The sequence below is a fragment of the Pelobates fuscus genome, chromosome 5, assembly GCF_036172605.1.
Source record: "Pelobates fuscus isolate aPelFus1 chromosome 5, aPelFus1.pri, whole genome shotgun sequence".
NCBI classification, from domain to species: domain Eukaryota; kingdom Metazoa; phylum Chordata; class Amphibia; order Anura; family Pelobatidae; genus Pelobates; species Pelobates fuscus.
Window position 1 is genome coordinate 353,914,707 of NC_086321.1, and position 19,481 is coordinate 353,934,187.

The following is a 19,481-nucleotide window of genomic DNA, read 5'->3' on the forward strand; positions in this document are numbered from 1 at the left end:
CTTTGCAATTTTAAGAGTGCTGCATCCCTCTGCAAGATATCTCACTATTTTTGACTTTTCTGAGCCTGTCAAGTCCTTCGTTTGACCCATTTTGCCAAAGGAAAGGAAGTTGCCTAATAATTATGCACACCTGATATAGGGTGTTGATGTCATTAGACCACACCCCTTCTCATTACAGAGATGCACATCACCTAATATGCTTAATTGGTAGTAGGCTTTCGAGCCTATACAGCTTGGAGTAAGACAACATGCATAAAGAGGATGATGTGGTCAAAATACTCATTTGCCTAATAATTCTGCACTCCCTGTAGGTGCAATGTGTTATGATGTGTGTGTATACTATTGTTTTGTGTGCTCTCTGGTCCTGTTAATGCTTGTTACCAACTAAGTGGATTTGGCTATGTAGCCTATATAGTGCCCTCTACTGGTAGCAACAGCAATATGCACTAGCTGAATAGCAAGGCTTGTTAATTTGCATATTAAGGTCGATCTGCATATTCTTAATTTTGCAGGCAGGAGAGATATTTGGTGTTAAATATTGTCTTCCCCACCCCTTTATAGATATGTTATTATAACCCCCTGTATGTTTTCTGACATGTTTTGGTTAATTGTATTTTATTAAGTTTTTGTCACATCAAGCTAAGTGTAACGATCATATGGGCTAGGCCAGAGTTAAAATAAAGTAAAGCATGTTAGTTCCTTTTGGAACTTGTGTCCTGTGTGGATTTTTAGGGATCCCAGTTACAAAGTCTTTGGACCTGTTTGCTGGCTGCAGGATCCCTCTAGTCCTGGGTTAGATCAAAAGAGCTAGGCCCGAGAGCTGCAATTGCTATAATCACATTATAGGCAGTGTTCCGGATACCTGCCTGGAATAAGGGCTGCAGCGGAATAGGCAGAGGGGGCAATACCTGCCTGAAAGGAGAGCTGCAGCCCGGTTGGGCGGAAGAGCTCCTGAGAGACCCCAGTCAAGCTTCGGCCACACTACCTATCGTAATACTTGTGTACTTTTTGTCATGCTTTCCGCCCACTTTCCTATTCCCTCTGGCGTTCCGTCCAACGCTGCACAGAAGCGCACAGCATGCATTTATGTGTGTGCGAATGCAGTCCTGAATTCGGCTTTCACTGAACCGAATGACGATACCGCAAATCGAATTTGGTGCACAAATATGACATAAGAGGTCACACAAGAGAGGTCAATTACCGTCCACGAATCATCTGCAATTCCTTGCTGTCCTGGACCAATAAGAAGTAAGACCTGCCTATATATACACTCAACTCTCCCATTCCTTGTTGTCCTGTTGTGGTTCTTGTTAGCCTAATGGCGCGTTACGGTTGTATTCTCCTTCGGTATTTATTCTGGTTCTGGTTTATTGTTGTTCCTGTCTTCTGTGATCCTTTGACCTCGGCTTGTTTAACATTTATCATGATTTCTGTATTTCTTTGACCACAGCTATTCTCTCTGACTCAGTTTGTCCGTTAACCCAGCCATTATAAGAACCGGCATATAGAAAGTCTATTGATTGTTATTCAGGCTGTAAGTTCTGGTTCCAACCGATTCTGACACTTTTATTAAATACCTCTCCTCATTCTATATATTTTGCTAGTGAAATCACTAGGCAATGTATACATTTAATGGTTCACCGATTTATGGGAAATATTCTATGCCATCATGCCAAAGTCTGTTGAAGGTGAGCTGTGTGGCGATGGCTCATGGCTTACGAGGATACTAATTTTCCGATGCTTCCGAAAGAAGGAGCAGAGCTGAACTGGAGGTTGCTGCCCATGAATGAGGGGTGATGGCAGGGCTGGATCCATTGAGTAGGAGGCGAGTATTGCGGAACACCACTAAGACACATAGCAGGTGGGTGAAAAAAAAAGTACTTTTATTGGGACACTAGATAGGACAAGAAGTAGGAGTAGCCAAAGTAAAAAATTATGACAGTCTCACTTTAATTGTAAACATGATTGACAAGCTTTTTCCTCTGAAAGACAGGGGACTTTATCCAATTAAGCAATATACTTATGTTTGCTGGAGTGGGGGCAATATGGTTGGATTATAAATGATTTAATTCCATATACTAGATTGCCAAATGTTAAAATGACTAAAAACATTTTTAAAGTAGCATTTTTGCTGTGTGTGTCCAATCATAAAATACAGATTTCAGAATAATGCTATCTTAAAGAAGTGCTGAGGACATTTATACATAAGTGAGAACTTACATTGGGGATAAAATACATTTTCTAAAGTTGGTTTATTATATATATTGAATTTTGCACAGTGCTGTACAGCGGGTTTATATGAAATACAAGTAAATTCCAGTGAAAGTCCAACTCAAACCGTTCAATAAAATAACACCTAGTTAATATATGTATGATCAATACATAGAGATAAAAAAAAAAGATTTTTCAAAGTGAAGTTCACACTCACCTGGGATCCGGATAAATTATTACTGTAGTAGTCTGCCGGCATTATATTGTCCACAATATCAACCAAGCAGCAAAATGCGCTCTCCTCTTCTTCCAAGACTAAAAGTGCCACAGCAGCTAACCTAAAAAAAATTAAATATAAAATAAAAAAATAAAAAATTGCAGTTGATCTTTGAACATTTAAAAGATTTTTAGTCAAGTGTTCAAGAACACAGATTCTGTTCTAACCAAAAATGTTAAATCCTTGGGAAGGCTTACTAAGCACTGACATTCTGAGAGATGTTTCTCTAGTGAAAATGCATACATGACCAGTTACGATTTTCTTCTTTAAAAAAAGTTTTATTGAATAGAATTTCAGTGGAATAAAATCTTCCAAATTAGCACTAATAAGTAAAAAAGGCAATTTGTTAGTTTTCAACAAAGTAAAAATATGTGATGATATAAATAATAGAAATAACAGAAATCTTAGAACAAAAATGTAATATTTATAAGATAATTCTATTCACATTTGTGTACATTTGAAATTAAGATGTAAGACAGGTTCAGTCTAATTGCTATGCTATATTTTAGCATGAGAACATTCTTTATCAAAGTCTGGTTAACATATTTTATGTGAGTGAGTGTAAAAAATTATAACTTTATCTTTTTTTTACTCATCTTTCAGAATACTAAGGCCTTGATTTAATATTATTGGATACATTTTTCAAGTTATTTAATATATTTAATATTTTGAAAAATATTTTAAAGATATTGTATATCAAATATTTTAATACTATTTTAGTTTATCCTAAAATATTAATAATTTGCAAAGCTTACCCAAAACTATTAAATTGAGGCAAATATTAGTAAAGGCAAAACAGTCTCTCTAAAAAAAAAAAAAAAAAAAAATCCAAAACACTTGCTTTAAAGGATCACATTTTGAGGAACATAAAAAAAAAAGTCACATACCATGATTTTTATATGAATTTTATTGCACTGGAAAAAATATGGCTAAGCTACTTAAAGGGACACTATAGTCACAAAAACAACTTCAGCTTAATGAAGCAGTTTTTGTGTATAGATCATGCCTCTGAAGCGTCACTGCTCAATTATCTGCCATTTAGGAGTTAAATCACTTTGTTTTTGTTTATGCAGCCCTAGCCACACCTCCACTGGCTGTGATGGACACAGCCTGCATAGAAAAATTGGTTTCACTTTCAATCAGATAGTAGCTTGCTTTAAACGTTTTTATCGCCTGCTCTCTAAATTGAACTTTAATCAGATATAGGAGGCTCCTGCAGGGTCTAGGTAGAGCAGGAGACAGAAAATTCTAAAGTTTAGACATTAGAGCTCATTTTACAGGAAGTGTTTAGGAAGGCTGTGTTAGTCACATGCAGAGAGGTGTGGCTAAGTCTGCATAAACAAAGTGATTTAACTCTTAAAAGGCAAAGAATTGAGCTGCATGTGGGATAGATCTATACACCAAAACTGCTTCATTAAGCTATAGTTGATTAGGTGACTATAGTCGCTTTAAATATAATCTGTTATCTTCACTGAATTACATAAATGGGTAACTGCAGAATGTCTTCAGAACTGTACACTAATTAATAAGGCCAAAAACAAAACACTAGTTTTGGTTACATTCAGCTTATTTTTAAATATATAAGCAACATATTAATATTAACCTAAATAAACTGTATATTTATGCCAGTTTTACCTGTTCAGACCTTGGCAATAACCAATGGTGGGGTTGTGCCAGGAAAATGCAAGGAGAACTCTTCTGAGTTTGTGGATGAACTCTGAGGTTGGACAAGTGAAATGTTTGTTGTTGGTCAAAGTCCGATGTAAATCTAGTTCAATCTGCTGAGTGGCTGGATGAGGAGAGTTCTCACACTTCTTCAGAAGCTGGGCATAATGGTTGGCCCTAATGTTGACCCGGCCGTTGATAAGCCACATCCACACACGTTTGCGATGTTCTGTTGGAATTCCACATCTCACCAGGTTCTTCAGCTCCCCTGAATGAGCCAAGTCTTCAATATTGTCCCATTTCGTTTTTAAAGACTTGTCCACCACATCTTGTGTCAGAAGCTTAATCGACCGGATTTCCAAGGCTTGGATTTTGGCTAGAAGCCTCAAGTGTTCCACTTCGTATTTAGGGATGATCGTGAAGCCATAATCGTCATACTCACTGTAATGGGACAAACCATCCAATGTAACAAGCGTCAGAAATGAAACAAGAAAATATTTAAAACTCAAGTAATATCAATAAAATACTTGGATAAAAGTTTAAAAGAAAGCCAAACATTGTGTAATTTGCATTCCCTTTCTGCAAATATGTAAATTTAAAAAAAGTGTTATTTTACATGAAATGTGCAAACAAAAAAGGATAGGCAAATGTAAATTAATAATTAACACTTTTTACAATATCTATTTTAACAGACATTTGTTAGTGAGAACACAGGGGGGGAGTGAGAACAACACAGGGAGGGGGGAGTGAGAAGAAGGGGAGATGAGAACAACACGGGGAGATGAGAACAACACAGGGAGAGGGGAGGTGAGAACAACACAGGGAGAGGGGAGGTGAGAACAACACAGGGAGAGGGGAGGTGAGAACAACACAGGGAGAGGGGAGGTGAGAACAACACAGGGAGAGGGGAGGTGAGAACAACACAGGGAGAGGGGAGGTGAGAACAACACAGGGAGAGGGGAGGTGAGAACAACACAGGGAGAGGGGAGGTGAGAACAACACAGGGAGAGGGGGAGTGAGAACAACACAGGGAGGGGGGAGTGAGAACAACACAGGGAGGGGGGTGAGGAGAAGGGGAGATGAGAAGAACACAGCGAGAGGGGAGGTGAGAAGAACACGGGGGGGGGGAGGTAAGAAGAGACCACTAGGGGAGGGTGGGGGGAGAGGAGAGACCACTAAGGGGCAGGGGAGAGCTATAAGGGACGGAAGGGAGAGCTCTATAGGACAGGGGGCAGGACAGGGAGCTCTTTCACACTACGTGCACACACACACACACAATGCATCCCTATACATACACAGAAACACACAATGCATCCCTACACACACAGAAACACAACATGCTTCCCTTGCACACAATGCATCCATTACACATAAAGACAATGCATCCTTTGCACACATACACAGAAACACACAATGTATCCCTTACACACACATGCAAACACAAACTGCTTCTCTTACATACAGAAACACAATGCATCTTACACACACTCAATGCACCCCTTACAGACACACACACACACAATGCATCCCTTACACACATTGAGAAACACACAATACATCCCTTATACACAAACACACACTGCTTTCTATCCCTTACACAAAAACACACTGCTTCCACTACACACAAACACACTGCATCACCTACACAAACTGGTATCCCAATACACTACATACCATACGCACACATTAGATCCTCTACAATAACACATACCCTACACACTCCACTCCCTGTGAGCGAACTCATGGGTGGAACATGTAGGTGGACTTATGGGTGGGCCTTATGGGCATACTCACAGACAGGCCCTGGGGACCAGAACTTGAGCTGTGTAAGGGGCCCCAAAAATGGAGCTGCTTCCCGTTCTCCCAGAACATTGAATTTTGTGTCCACAGTTACAAACAGCATCCAGAGATCCTGTTCTACACCAGACCAGTGGAGCCAAACTGCAGTCAGGGCCCATCACCATCCTCATCTGATTGTAAGTAGACAATCTAGTATATTATTAGTGACATTAATCTCTAATTTACTTTACATTAAAGGGACACTATAGACCTCAGAATAACTGCAGCTTAATGAAGTGGTTCTGGAGTCTATAGCCTATCCCTGCAGGCTTTTTAATGTAAACACACACTGTGTGCAGCACTGGCATTAGTTTGTATGGCAGATCATATGGGTGGGCATTGTGATGTCACGAGGAAGGGGGCAAATTTATATTTTGCCTAGGGCCGCAAAAATCCTTGCACCGGCCCTGGCTGTATCCCACATTCAGTGCCAGGCTGGGAGACCGTCCGGCTCTCCCTTCCGTGGGGCGCGCTGGGTGAGTAGGCCTCAAAAGCTGTAGCCGGCCTCAGGTGATCAAGTGTGACTCCAAAGTCACTGCAAGACGTTACCCAGCTGCTAGTTGTAGGTGCTTAGTCGTTTTGGGCAGTGTTTGGGGATATCACCTCGCTCTAATGTCGTGTTTCACACTTCTTATGTGAGGAGCTCACTCGAAGAACGTCTGGCGGCCATGAAGGTTAGGACCTGCCCCCAATTATAGTTTAGTTTTATAAATTATTACCCAATGTTGTTAAGTCACCTAAAATGTCTATAGCACCAATGAAAAAAAAAATGAATATTTAAATGCATGCAAGTTTTCATTTGGGGTATATCAACTAAACAGTGATTTTTATAAATTTTCTATTTCAGAAGTGGAGTGCCCCTTTAAGAGGCTCCGTGCACAATAACCCCAGTAGCTTATCAGTTGTAATCATCCTTTCATACCTGTAATTTCTTTACGCTCGCACAAATGTATATTGATCACATTAATTGCATTCATTAGTTTTCAGGAGAGCTTACCTAATCGGATTAAAGTTCACAGATGTCTGGTCTATACCATCTTTCATATTGACCTCCAGAGCATCTTCTACGAGGCTTTTAATCGTTCCACGGTACTCTGCATCCAGGTACGGCAATGCTTCCTGCAACTTTCTCAGCACGATTAAGTACTTGCTTTCAATTTGACAATTCCTAGCTTCCAGGTAAGAACACTGTGTTGAGCACAATAAAACAATATTCATACAATATTTGCATCTAAAATGGTTCCACCAAGGTTAAAACATGCAGTTCATTGAAGGGAAAATATTCTTAAATGTAATCTTAAATAAAACAAGTTGTCACTTCCTGAAGTCCTACATCCTCTCCTATTAGCTTCACTTTTTCTCTCTCTCTCTCTCTATATATATATATATATATATATTTCATGTTTTCTCACCTTTTTTGACACTTATTCTCACACCACATTCTTTTTTTTCCCAGGCCAAAGAGATTGTCTCAAATTCTTCCCCTTGCTGTGTTGGACTTTTCCCCCCAAGCTCCTCAATGGTACAGTCGCCCCCGGCGCAAAAAAAAACCAAACCCAACTATAAAAAGAACACTCGAAATACCAAAACCACTTTACCTGGATGTAGTGGTTTTGGTACATATATGCTGGCTCTTTTCTCAGAAACTGCAAACTATTGCCACTTCTAAAAAGGTTTACACACTTCTAGAGGTTGTCAGACAGGCAGAACGTGTTCACGTTCGTTGTCATCACACACAAAGCATGATGATGGCAAATGCATCCAAAGCCTCTCATGGAAATACATTGGATTCGGTGCTTCTTTACGAGAAGCATGAAACGGGCAAATAGCAGCGACTACCGCGTAGGCATTCTAATTCCCTCTTTTATGTGAGAAGCATTGGATTGGACACAAGTCCAACAGAACTGAACACTACACCAGAAGAGTAGCAGAGGAGGCCATCTCAGGGTTGTATTACAGGTTAATACCTTTTTTCCTGAAAGGGGCTCAGCACCAACTTTAAAAATAAGATTTATTTTTTAAAAATGTAGCTTTTTTAGCATTTATGTTGATTTTATTAATACTTTCCAGTCCCGTCACAATCATATGATACAATTGAGTTATTCCTGAAAAGAATCTGTTCTTTCCCATGTCTCCTGACCAATCTATCTCAAATTTCCAATGAATCATCGCACAATCAGATGTTGACCCTGTCGCCATCATCGCCTGTTAGAGCAGAGCTCTAAACCTTTTGTACCAGCAAGTAGTTTCATGTATTTAATAATATTTGATATTTTAAAGGGTTACACCAACCAGCAGGACCACTATAGTGATTCGAAGTGACTATGGATGGTCCCAGAGTCTGAAAATTCAGCATTTCTCTTTGAAATGTTGCACATACAGAGATGCAACTCCACCTCCAGTAATGTCATTAACCAGCCAAGAGCAAATTTTCGAGCCAGTTAATATTAATTCTGAGCAAAATTTGTGTCGGGCGCCAGCATGCTGTGACAGAGAGCCAATGGCGGAATGCCCCCCATCCCGACCTCTCTTTCCCTCCAGTTAGGCGGAGTGACGCCAGCCAAGGAGGATCAGGTTGCAGTAGAATGTGGTCTTGGCGATGGAACAAAGGTAAGTTTTATCTTTTATTTTTAAAATTTATATCAAAATATTTCTTTGGGTTGGAGTAACACTTTAAATGGGAATTTGATTTGATTTGATTAAAGAAACGTGCATTCTTCAATTTACTGAGTGATAGATTATACCCAAGGGTATGATACAGTGAATTGGTTAAATTATCAAACAAAATTATGGTTCAGCATAGTACATGAGACTATGTGGCTTACTCACCAAAACTGAGAATTGTGTAGGATTCACTAGGCCAGGCATAGGCAACCTTTGGCACTCCAAATGTTTCGGACTACACCTCCCATGATGCTTTGCCAGCATTATGGGTGTAAGAGCATTATGGGGGATGTAGTCCACAACATCTGGAGTGCCGAAGGTTGCCTATCCCTGCACTAGGCAATTGCAAGTGTTAGGCCAGAATAGTCAAACTGGAAAAGAGCCAAGATGGAAAAAATTTCCAGTTCGATTATTTCAGTCTTGTGTCAAATCTCCGTTCAGTGAATAAAGCGCTTTTTTGCTCATAATAAGGTTACCTTCATAAGCAGCACTTTGTCCTTTTCAGCAGCATTTCTCCAGAGATTTGTGAGTTGAAGTATTTCAGAGTTTAAAAACCTGTTCTGAGTTTTATAAGCCTCTATATCATCCTTTATTAAAAAAAGAAAAAAAAATAGTGTAGAACAGAAATTCATTATATATATATATATTCATTAATAATTATATTTACATAAGTGCTACAAATGTTAAAGGTTCTAGTTTTGGCCTCAAAAATTGCATGATAATTAACATAAAAATTGTGTTAGTATAGATCTTTCATTATCAACAAAATAAAGTTTTGTTATCCAACATCCAACTATCTTATTACATCGATAACGTCAGTGGTGTATCCTGGTTTTGTGCTGCCCTAGGCAGGACAAAACTCAGGCGCCCCTCCCCCCCCGCGCCATCCCCACCCAACCATTCCCCCCACCCCGCCTTATAAATACACACACACACATTCACTGACAGATACGCATACACTAGCTAACAGAAACACACACTCACTAACAGACACACACACTAACAGGCAAACACACACATTAACAGACACACACACACACACTAACAGACACACACACACACACTAACAGACACACACACACACACACTCACTAACAGACACACACACACACACACTAACAGACACGCACACACACACTAACAGACACACACTAACAGGCAAACACACACACAGAGACACACACACATTAACAGACACACACACACACACTAACAGACACACACACACATTAACAGACACACACACACACACACACACACACATTAACAGACACACACACATTAACAGTCACACACACACATTGACACACACACACACACACACACACATTAACAGACACACACACACACTCACTCACATTAACACATTTTTTTTTTTAAACCTCCCCCCCCCCCCAGCCTCCTTACTTTTGGGAATGCTGTGGGGGGGGTTCTCTTTCTCCCTGGTGGTCCAGTGGCTGCTGGGTGGGCGGCACTGGCGGGCGGCTGGCGAGGGAGCAATTCCCCTAAGCAGTCTGCTCAGCTCCCTCGCGCGCCGCAGAGTGAGGCTGGGAGCCGGAATATGACGTCATATTTCGGCTCCCAGCCTCACTCTGCGGCGCGCGAGGGAGCTGAGCAGAGAGCTCAGGGGGAGCTCTCCCTCGCCAGCCGCCCGCCCGCTCCCCCAGCCCAGCATGTCAGTTAGCCGCAAGGCTAACAAGGCATTTGCCCTGGGCATTTGGGGGCGGCGTTTTTTGCCGCCCCCTGGAAAATGCCGCCCAAGGCAAATGCCTTGTTTGCCTCGCGGCTAAAACGTCCCTGGATAACGTATGCAAAGGGTCGTCTTTCTTTATCTCTCCCTCCTTCTATTACCATCTATCAGCATGTCTATTTCTGTCTGTGTTCCTCTCTATTAGTCTCTGTCTCTCTCCAAATGTCTGACATTCTCAATATGTATAGCGATCATCCCCAATTTGTCTCATTGCCTTTTTTTAAAGTGTCACTCCAGACCCCTAGAGCACTTTAGCTTGCTGAAGTACTTTATGTGTAAAGAGTGTGTGTGTGTGTGTCCCCTCCCCCTATTTTACAAAAAGTGCAGATTTCAATAAAATTGGCACTTTATATATATATATATCTTGTCACACCCCCTGGCTATCAGACAACAGGTCCTGTTACTTCCTGGTTATATTAGCTTAGTGGAGCCAAACTCAAGAGGCAGCAATTGCCTAGAGCACCTGCCTTGCAAAGACTTCTCATTGAATTGCATTGGGAACTCTGTGATTGGACAGCCACAGAAAGTCTGGGCTGGGTTACAAGGGGAGGGCTTGCAAAGGCTTTAAATAAAACATCTGCACCTTTCTAAGTTGTTTTTAGATACACCCCCAATAAAAAACAATATCTTTCATAAATAAATGCATAAATGTTTTGTTTTTTTCCCGGGGTATATATACTAAGCAAAGATGTATTTATTTTTTTGTATTCAGGTAGTGGAGTGTTTCTTTAAATCTATGTGTGCTTCTAGTGGTTTTTCTGCTTGTGACATTTATTTAAAATGCCATTAGTCTGTTGCTGCCAAAGCGGTTTACGTCAAATCAGCAGGCCAAACACCACTTTCCTAAACAAATATTTTGGACACACTGAGGAGAAAATATCACCATTAAGATATCGCAGGCTGAGGGGATGGACCAGGGAAACCTCCATTTCCTGTCAAACCGCTTGACAACATTTTGAAACAGAAAAACTGCACAAATAGACTTCTTGCACCATAAGCACTTCAGAAAGCTGTTTTGGTGCTTAGAGTGCCTTTAACTATATCCATTTTGCCAACTCACCGATAAGCAGTCAATTTTCTTCCATAGCTGCTGTAGCGTTACACAGGTGTTGCCTTTGACAATTTCCGTGTCATTTTGATTAAGGAGTTGTTCTGTTTGTTTTAAGATTACTTCTTGTTTTGCACAGTTCTTCTCCATCAGCATCTGTATGTGCTCCTTTAATTCTGTAATATGAATATCCTGAAGTCTGGCCGATTGCTGCATCTCCTTATTTTCTTTTTCCAGCACCTCCACACGCTGTCTAAGATCTTCCATTTGCCTAACCTTGTGCCTCACGAGTTCCAGTCTGTCCTTTTCCTCTGGAACATTCAAGTAATTATCACACGCTCGCTTCTCCTGCTGTGCAGACTCAATCGCTCGATGCAGAAGTGTGACAAGTTTCTAGAAGAAATATTTTAAAAATGGTTTCTTATTTCCATTTTCATTTGGACGCAAATGCCACTAACATAGTGTAGAAAACAATACTAATTATTTTGGGACGGGATTCATATAGATCTTAAACCAAAATGCGACTTAGGACAATAAAGCGCTTCTATTATTTTTCCAAGTTATTTTATTCATGTTTTCATGAAGGAAACTGCTCATGCCAGCAGAACTATACATTTCTTAAATTCTGCTGTGGACATCGCACAAAGGGAAGGTTTTGAAAAACGTTAAAAAAGATGATTAAATAAAAGTATTAGTACTATTACAGTAGATCAGGGGCGTGCAACCTTTTAGCAGCACAGTGCTGAAATAGGATTGTGATGTCCCGTAGCTTGCCGGTCTTTTTTTAATTTATTTTTTTATTGAGGTGTGTATGTTGTATTCTGCTTGTGTTATTTATACTGTAGTTGCTTTGTATATTGTATATGTTCAGGAGTAGTTTGTGGTATCGTGTATGATACCTATGAATGTGGGCTGTGCATGGGGGCTGCTTGTAGAATTGTGTGTGTGGGTGGATATGTCACATTGTGTGTTTGGTAGTGTGTGTATGTGAGGGGCTGTTTGGGGTATTGTTTGTGTGTGTGTGTGGATATGTCACATTGTGTGTATGTGTGGGGCTGTTTGGGGTATTGCATATGAGAGGCTGCATGTGGGGTTGTGTGCATGTATGTGGATTGTCAATGGTGTTGAGTTTGTGCGGACTGTGTGTGTTTGTGTGTGGGCTGTTTGTATTATTTGTATGAGGGGAGGGTTATTCTGCAGCTCTGTGTATATCTACACAGTGTTGGTAGCTTCCCTGGGTTCCAGTGAGGACCAGGCTGGCCAGGTACATGTCAAGGACAGGAGCTGCAGCAGCAGCTGTGGGCTGCTCTACTCCAGTGTGGATTCCCATTCACAAAGTGCTGGAATAAAGTGATCTGAGATCACTTCCTCTATGTGCTGCAATGCTTAAATTGAGGATTTCCCTTCACTACCTTTTTGTATTAGCAGATATCTAAAGTTTCCCTGGGAGTCTTGATAGGCCAGAGCATGTTTGGCACTAACAGCCTTGAGTGCCGTGCATGGCTACCCCTGCAGTAGATAATAGTAAAACATATAAATCATTTCTCAGATCGATCTGAGTCCCTTTAGAGGAGAAATGCTATAAAAAAACATTTTTAAAATGTAAAAAGTTCAGGAAAAAAAAGTTCTGAACCATCCTTGGGGACCTATAGCTCATCCAGGAAGAGGACTCTTTGGTACAGTGACTTAAGAGAAATTACTGCCATATTTTTTGAAAGAAGGCAACAATGATGATAGCTCATAAACAAGAAACGAGCACCAGGCTTTATCGTCCCCTTATTCTTGCCCCCAACATTTAAACCACTGCTTTGTAACCTGTCTACTAACCAACCTTCTGGGACTCCAGATCTCTGGTAAGGGCTTTGATTTGATGCTGGGGACTGCTAAACTTCTCAACAGTGCCCATTTCTGTAGTTGCCAAATCGTGGCTCGAAGCCGCAATGCCGTTTTGTCTTCTGGCTTTTCTGCCAAAGTTTAAAGAAGGAGACAACTTTGGAACTGGCTTTGTGATGACTTCTAATCCATGATTTTCCTTTACTACAAAAAACAATATAAAATACATAAAGGTTAAAGGGCTATAAACGGGTTACAAACTTTGAGGTCCTTTGGAAAAATGGCTAAGTTAGAATGTGAAAATATACTAAACTAAAGACTATGTACTATGTTTAAAGGGGCACTAACTCACAAAACATGTCAATGAAAGAGAGCTAGCTTCAGGCAGGTATGCACATAATATATACCTTGTGCTGATGACCGTAAAATATGTAGATTATAAGTTATACTAAGTTGAAGATTGTCTATGCCTCCACCAAGAGAACCATCCGAAATGAAATTAAAAGTCACCCATAATAAATTCTGGAATTTTTATTTTTCACCAGCAGTGTACCATAAAAGCAAATGGAGTAAAGCACCAAAACTACTTAATATAAATGAAGTGGTTATGGTGACCACAGTTCCCTAGTACAGCCTTACCTTCGTATGTTAAACACGTTTCAAATAAATTAACACAAATGTAGTGTCAATGTCTGCCACGAGCTGCCTTGTCGTTTTACATATACGGTATTTGAAAACTGCTTTGCATAAGTCCTTTATTTCAACATCAAAAATGTATCCTTTTGTTTAACTTATCTCAACTGTGTAAATGGTTGGATAATGCACAATGTATTATTTATATAATTCGATTATTCGTAGCAGAAATAGGCAAATTAACGTGTCAACCTAAAACAACACGTCAATGCATGAAATTTAAAGTCCGTCTTTTTTATTTTATTTCATTTATTTAAAAATACTTTGTTTTATGTTTGATGTAGCTGTGGCTATACGGTTCATTTTATACCTCTGTTATTTAATCATTATCTTCATTCATTGCAGAAAAAAATCATTTGCTCAGACATCCCTCCCGGGAGATACAGGAAAAATAGTAAACGCTGCTTGTACCAAAACTACAACATGACTGCTGTTTTTTTCATGTTAAAGACTTGGTGCTGCAGAGTTCTGGACTATGTTTTTTCTTTGACTCTGTACAAAGGACCATTGTTTGAAAGCAATCGATTGAGTGCGGACTTAGGATATATTTTTCATCCTTCTAGGAGAATTGTAGATTATGATTGCATGTGCCAATCAATGCACATAGTTCGAGTCAGTAACGAGTGAAGCAGGCTATGTATAAACTGGGGGCAGCTGTGGTATGGTTGCTATCTGTTTACAGAGCTTAACCCCTTAAGGACACATGACGTGTGTGACACGTCATGATTCCCTTTTATTCCAGAAGTTTGGTCCTTAAGGGGTTAAACTTATCCTGACAAGGGGAATTGCTCTTGGGTTTACACGACTTCCTGATAAGAGAGTGGTATGCCGGTAGCTGCATACAGACTCATAACAGTGCATGTTTGTATAAACAGTGCTTGTTTAACTTTAAAAAAGGTAAATAAATATATATGTATTTATTAATTTTTTGCATTACAACCTATTTCCCAATGGACTGGTGACTTAGAAAATGGGGTGTAATACAAAAAAAAAAAAATCATGTTTCACTTTAACATTAACCCCTTAACCCCTTAAGGACCAAACTTCTGGAATAAAAGGGAATCATGACATGTCACACATGTCATGGGTCCTTAAGGGGTTAAAAGGGCACTCCAGAGCCCTAAAGCACTCAGAATGTATATTTTTTTTCTTTCATTTTACAAAAAGTGTATATCTGCTAAACAGTGATTTATGTATTTTTTTTTTATTTTGACGGTGGAGTGTGTCTCCCTTTAACGGACTCGGACTCTCTGTATATGTGTACGGTATATAAAGATGTGTTTACATGTGTACCTGTCTATTAGGGTGTGCTTGCCGGTTTTCTCCCTTGTATGGGGAACTGGCCAACATATGCATCTTAGGGGTGGGGAACTGAATCATTTTATAGATTTTCAAAATATACAAATAATTCAGATTCCCAGCACTAAATGTGTTTCTCGCCCAGCCAGATCTGGCATTGGTAATTCGCCAACTCCTTTGTTCGGTGTTTCTGTAGGGATGAGTACTGTGTTCTTACTAGAACATAGAACAATAGTTATTATTTAACTTGACTAACTCTTTATAGCTTACTGTTAACAAATCATATAAATACAATGCTGATTTTGACAATCAGTTGAGAGAATTATATGCCATGCTGAACAATATATAATACGATAATTACATGCCATAACGAAGGATATATGCTATGACAATTATATGCCATAACCGATACAATAACAGGGTAATTATGTTCACTACAAGCATTCTTGTACGTGCAGAATGTCTGACTATATAGTCTGTGATATATCACTAATGCACAGTTATGACTTGGTCTTTAAAGGGGAACTGTGACTTCCCAGGAGATTTAACCCCTTAAGGACCAAACTTCTGGAATAAAAGGGAATCATGACGTGTCACACACGTCATGTGTCCTTAAGGGGTTAAAGGAACACGATTGGGTCAGGAACACACACACACACGTATTCCTGACCCTATAGTGTTAAAACCACCATCTAGTCCCCCCGTGCCTCCTAAATATAGTAAAATCTTACTTGTATTCAAGTCTGCAGCTGCTGCCTCTGACCTGCCTGACATCATCAGAAGTGATTTTGTGAGCCATCATAATGCTTTCCAACTGGCTGAGAGTATCAAAGAGGCAGATCAGAGGCAGAGCCAGCACAAGTCAAACACAGCTCTGGCCAATCAGCATCTACTCATAGAGATCCATTGAATCAATGCATCTCTATGAGGAAAGTTCAGTGTCTGCATGCAGACGGTGGAGAAACTGAATGGCAGTACTGCACAGTGTGCAGCACTGCCCCAGGAAGCACCTCTAGTAGCCATCTGAGGAGTGGCCAGTGGAGTTATCACTAGGCTGTAATGTAAACACTGCATTTTCTCTGAAAAGACAGTGTTTACAGCAAAAAGCCTGAAGGTAATGATTCTACTCACCAGAACAAATGCAATAAGCTGTAGTTGTTATGGTGACTATAGTGTCCCTTTAATATTAGGTTTACTTATCCCTTCATATGACAAATTAAATTAGATGTAGGATTTCAAACCGGTTTATCCTGTAACTGGGCGCCTCCATCTTGGCCCCCTGTTAATCATTGCTATAAACTCTGTCCTTTGCATCTGGCAATCAGCATGGAAAACGCATACAGAGAGGGAAGAAATAATACAAGTTTTATACATCGCCTCTTCATTTGAAATATGTGCCCTGGTTTTGCCTTGTCTGAACTGCATGTAATTTGGTTGACGAAATTTTTTTTTTTTTAAAAATGGTTAATACAATTTTATTGGTGATCTTCCAGGTTATATTCAGTGGTGCTAATCCCAGAAGTAACATTTGAAAGTCCCACATGTCCCTATTTCCAGTAACAGTAGTGATTGATATGAGGTAGAACAAATCTCTCATTTACAGACGGTGACAATCACGATATAAACACTGGATGGGACTTTTGAGCCCCACGCCAAATCCAGAATCTCCCAGAATGTGGCAAAATGTGGCAATTTGATCTAAAAAGAGAAAACATGTATCTGACCTAGCAATGTATATCACTATACCGAAGACAAAAAGACGCATAAACCCCAGACTTTTGTACCTCCTTCAAACACTGCCAATAGACATACCCAGGGAGTTCCTGGCCCTGGCACGCAGATCGTTAGCCCAATATGTGTGGAACGGAAAGCAAGCACGCCTGAACCACGGGATCCTAACCCAACTGAAGCTGAGGGGGGGGGACTGGGTCTGCCGGATCTGATTAAATACCGTTACACAGTACATCTACAGATGATCGTGGAGTGGACCCACGCCCCCCGGGGAAGCTCTGGGTGGCGATAGAGGACAGCTTCTCCGAGACCCCTCTGGCGACGTTGCCGTTGGTGCCGAAGGGGGTGGAGGGGATGGTGCCAAGGGACCACCCGACCATCAAAGCCACAATGTCAACCTGGAGGACGCTGGCCCAGAGGGGGAATCTGGCGCCAGCGGTGTCCCCCTTGCACTCTATCGCAGGAAACCCGCTATTTCAGCCGGCAGCCTCGCCGCAGTTCCTGACCGCCCTGGGCCTGCCGAGGCAGCGCAGACTAAAACACATAAGCACAGAAGGGAGACCGACACCCCTTGCGGGCCTACCAGCCCCAGACCCCTCGAGTTTCCTGACCCAGTTCAGATACCACCAATTGGTGAGATATGTCAAATCCATCCCAAACCTAGAATCGGCAAACAGGCAACTGACGGTTTACGAAACATTGTGCGACCAAGATGCCCTACCGGCACACTGCATCTCAATACTATATCAAATGATTCTCCCAGCCAGAAACGGTAACCAACTACCATACTACACTAGATATTGGGAGAGAGACCTGGGATTCTCCCTGACGGAAGACCAATGGCTAAACGTATTCGTGAACATACATAAATCTTCGATCAGCACAAAATACCAGGAATCAGGATACAAATTGATAACTCATTGGTACAGGACCCCCGAGAAGCTCTCCGCCGCAGGCTGCCAGTGCGACCCAGAATGCTGGAGATGTGGGAGGGAGCTCGGCACGCAATTCCACATATGGTGGAAATGCCAAAACATTAAGCCCTTCTGGGAACAGGTCCACGGAGCTATCACCAAGATAACAGACGCTAACATCGAATTCACCCCCGAAGTATATCTCCTACACGTCACGTCAATGCCACCCACGCGATATAAAAAAACTGTGATACCACATCTGATTAACGCAGTGCACAGCCTCATACCCAACTACTGGAAAAAGAAGACAATCCCCTCCATTAGGGATTGGATCCGAAGGGTGGAAGTCATACGGGAGATTGAGGAGCTTATCCTCGTGGAGGCGGACAAGGCCCAACGATACCATCAGACCTGGAACCACTGGACGAGGTGGCTGGCGGATGGGGTCGGCCCCGGGGCAGCACAGGCCGAGCGCTCGCTCAACTCCCCTACATCTTCCCGGTGTTTCCTCCCCCCCCACTCTCCCTCCCCCTCGCGGTCTATTCCCGGGGTAACCGGCCGGCCAGACAAGGGGATGGAATAGGTGACGCCCTGACACAGTAGGACCCCCTTACAAGAGACTAACCTGGGGATGACGTACAAATCCACAAACTAAAAGACTGTAGACAGTAGCCAACCCCTGACAAAATAACGACCCGCATCTCCCACCCATTGACTGGACTAAAGGGGGGATAGTAGGAGGGGACAGGCGACATAGCCTCCCGAGGTAATGAACGAATAAAAATAGGCTGGGAAAATCAGAAAACCACGGCCCAGAAGCACTCGAACCATATTACCCTTGACAAGGCAAATGCGAAAAGAAGGGCCCTACCCATCCCCAATTAGAGAGGAGCCACCGAGAAGGTGACCGGTACTCACAACGACACACCCAGGTGGGGTGAGGCACTAGTTACACATTAGAGTTAGGTTTCTGTTACAGTTCACACCGATGTTCACGAATAAAGAGACAAAGTAAATTTCCACACGAAAGGCAGCACTCCACAAATACATGTATCAATTACGGCTAAACCCAAAGCTACCTTGTGCAACGAGAGGGAAAATACAACCCACCCTATCAATACAAAAGAAATGTATTTGAAACGTGTAATAAGCTGTGAGATATACAATTTGTTCTTGTATATGTTCTTGTACAATTTGCTGACCTATGTATAACACTACATGCATGTAACAATAAAATGCTTTAATAACTAAAAAATAAAAAAAGACGCTTAAACCAATTTGCAATCCCTTCTGCTATTAAAGAGTTACCATAACCACTACAATCCGCTGTAGTGGTTATTGTGCCAGGAGTACCCTGGCCCAATTCCCCGGAAATGGGGTCAATCACTTAGTAATGGTTAGTCCTCTTACCTAGGACTCTGCCGTGTTCCGAGGCTCTGCTACTGCTGGGTGAATAGCTTCTGGCTTCTGCAAAGCCATAGCGCGTCGGCTGACCACTCTCAGTCAATTAATGAAAAATGCACACAAAGGAAATTAGCCAGTCCTTTTTCTGGGTGG

The 19,481-nt window shown here is 41.3% G+C and overlaps 1 protein-coding gene across 1 annotated transcript in view; it reads right to left on the reverse strand.

Moving 5' to 3' along the window:
* TBC1D2 (TBC1 domain family member 2) overlaps positions 1–19,481 on the reverse strand; it is a 61,316-nt gene that overhangs the window by 11,402 nt on the left and 30,433 nt on the right. The window contains exons 6-11 of the mRNA XM_063455965.1: positions 13,286–13,491; positions 11,467–11,847; positions 9,133–9,243; positions 6,990–7,180; positions 4,124–4,594; positions 2,429–2,549 (exon numbers count right to left, since the gene is read on the reverse strand). Coding sequence (XP_063312035.1) covers positions 2,429–2,549; positions 4,124–4,594; positions 6,990–7,180; positions 9,133–9,243; positions 11,467–11,847; positions 13,286–13,491 — 1,481 coding nt within the window. The remainder of the gene's footprint in view (positions 1–2,428; positions 2,550–4,123; positions 4,595–6,989; positions 7,181–9,132; positions 9,244–11,466; positions 11,848–13,285; positions 13,492–19,481) is intronic.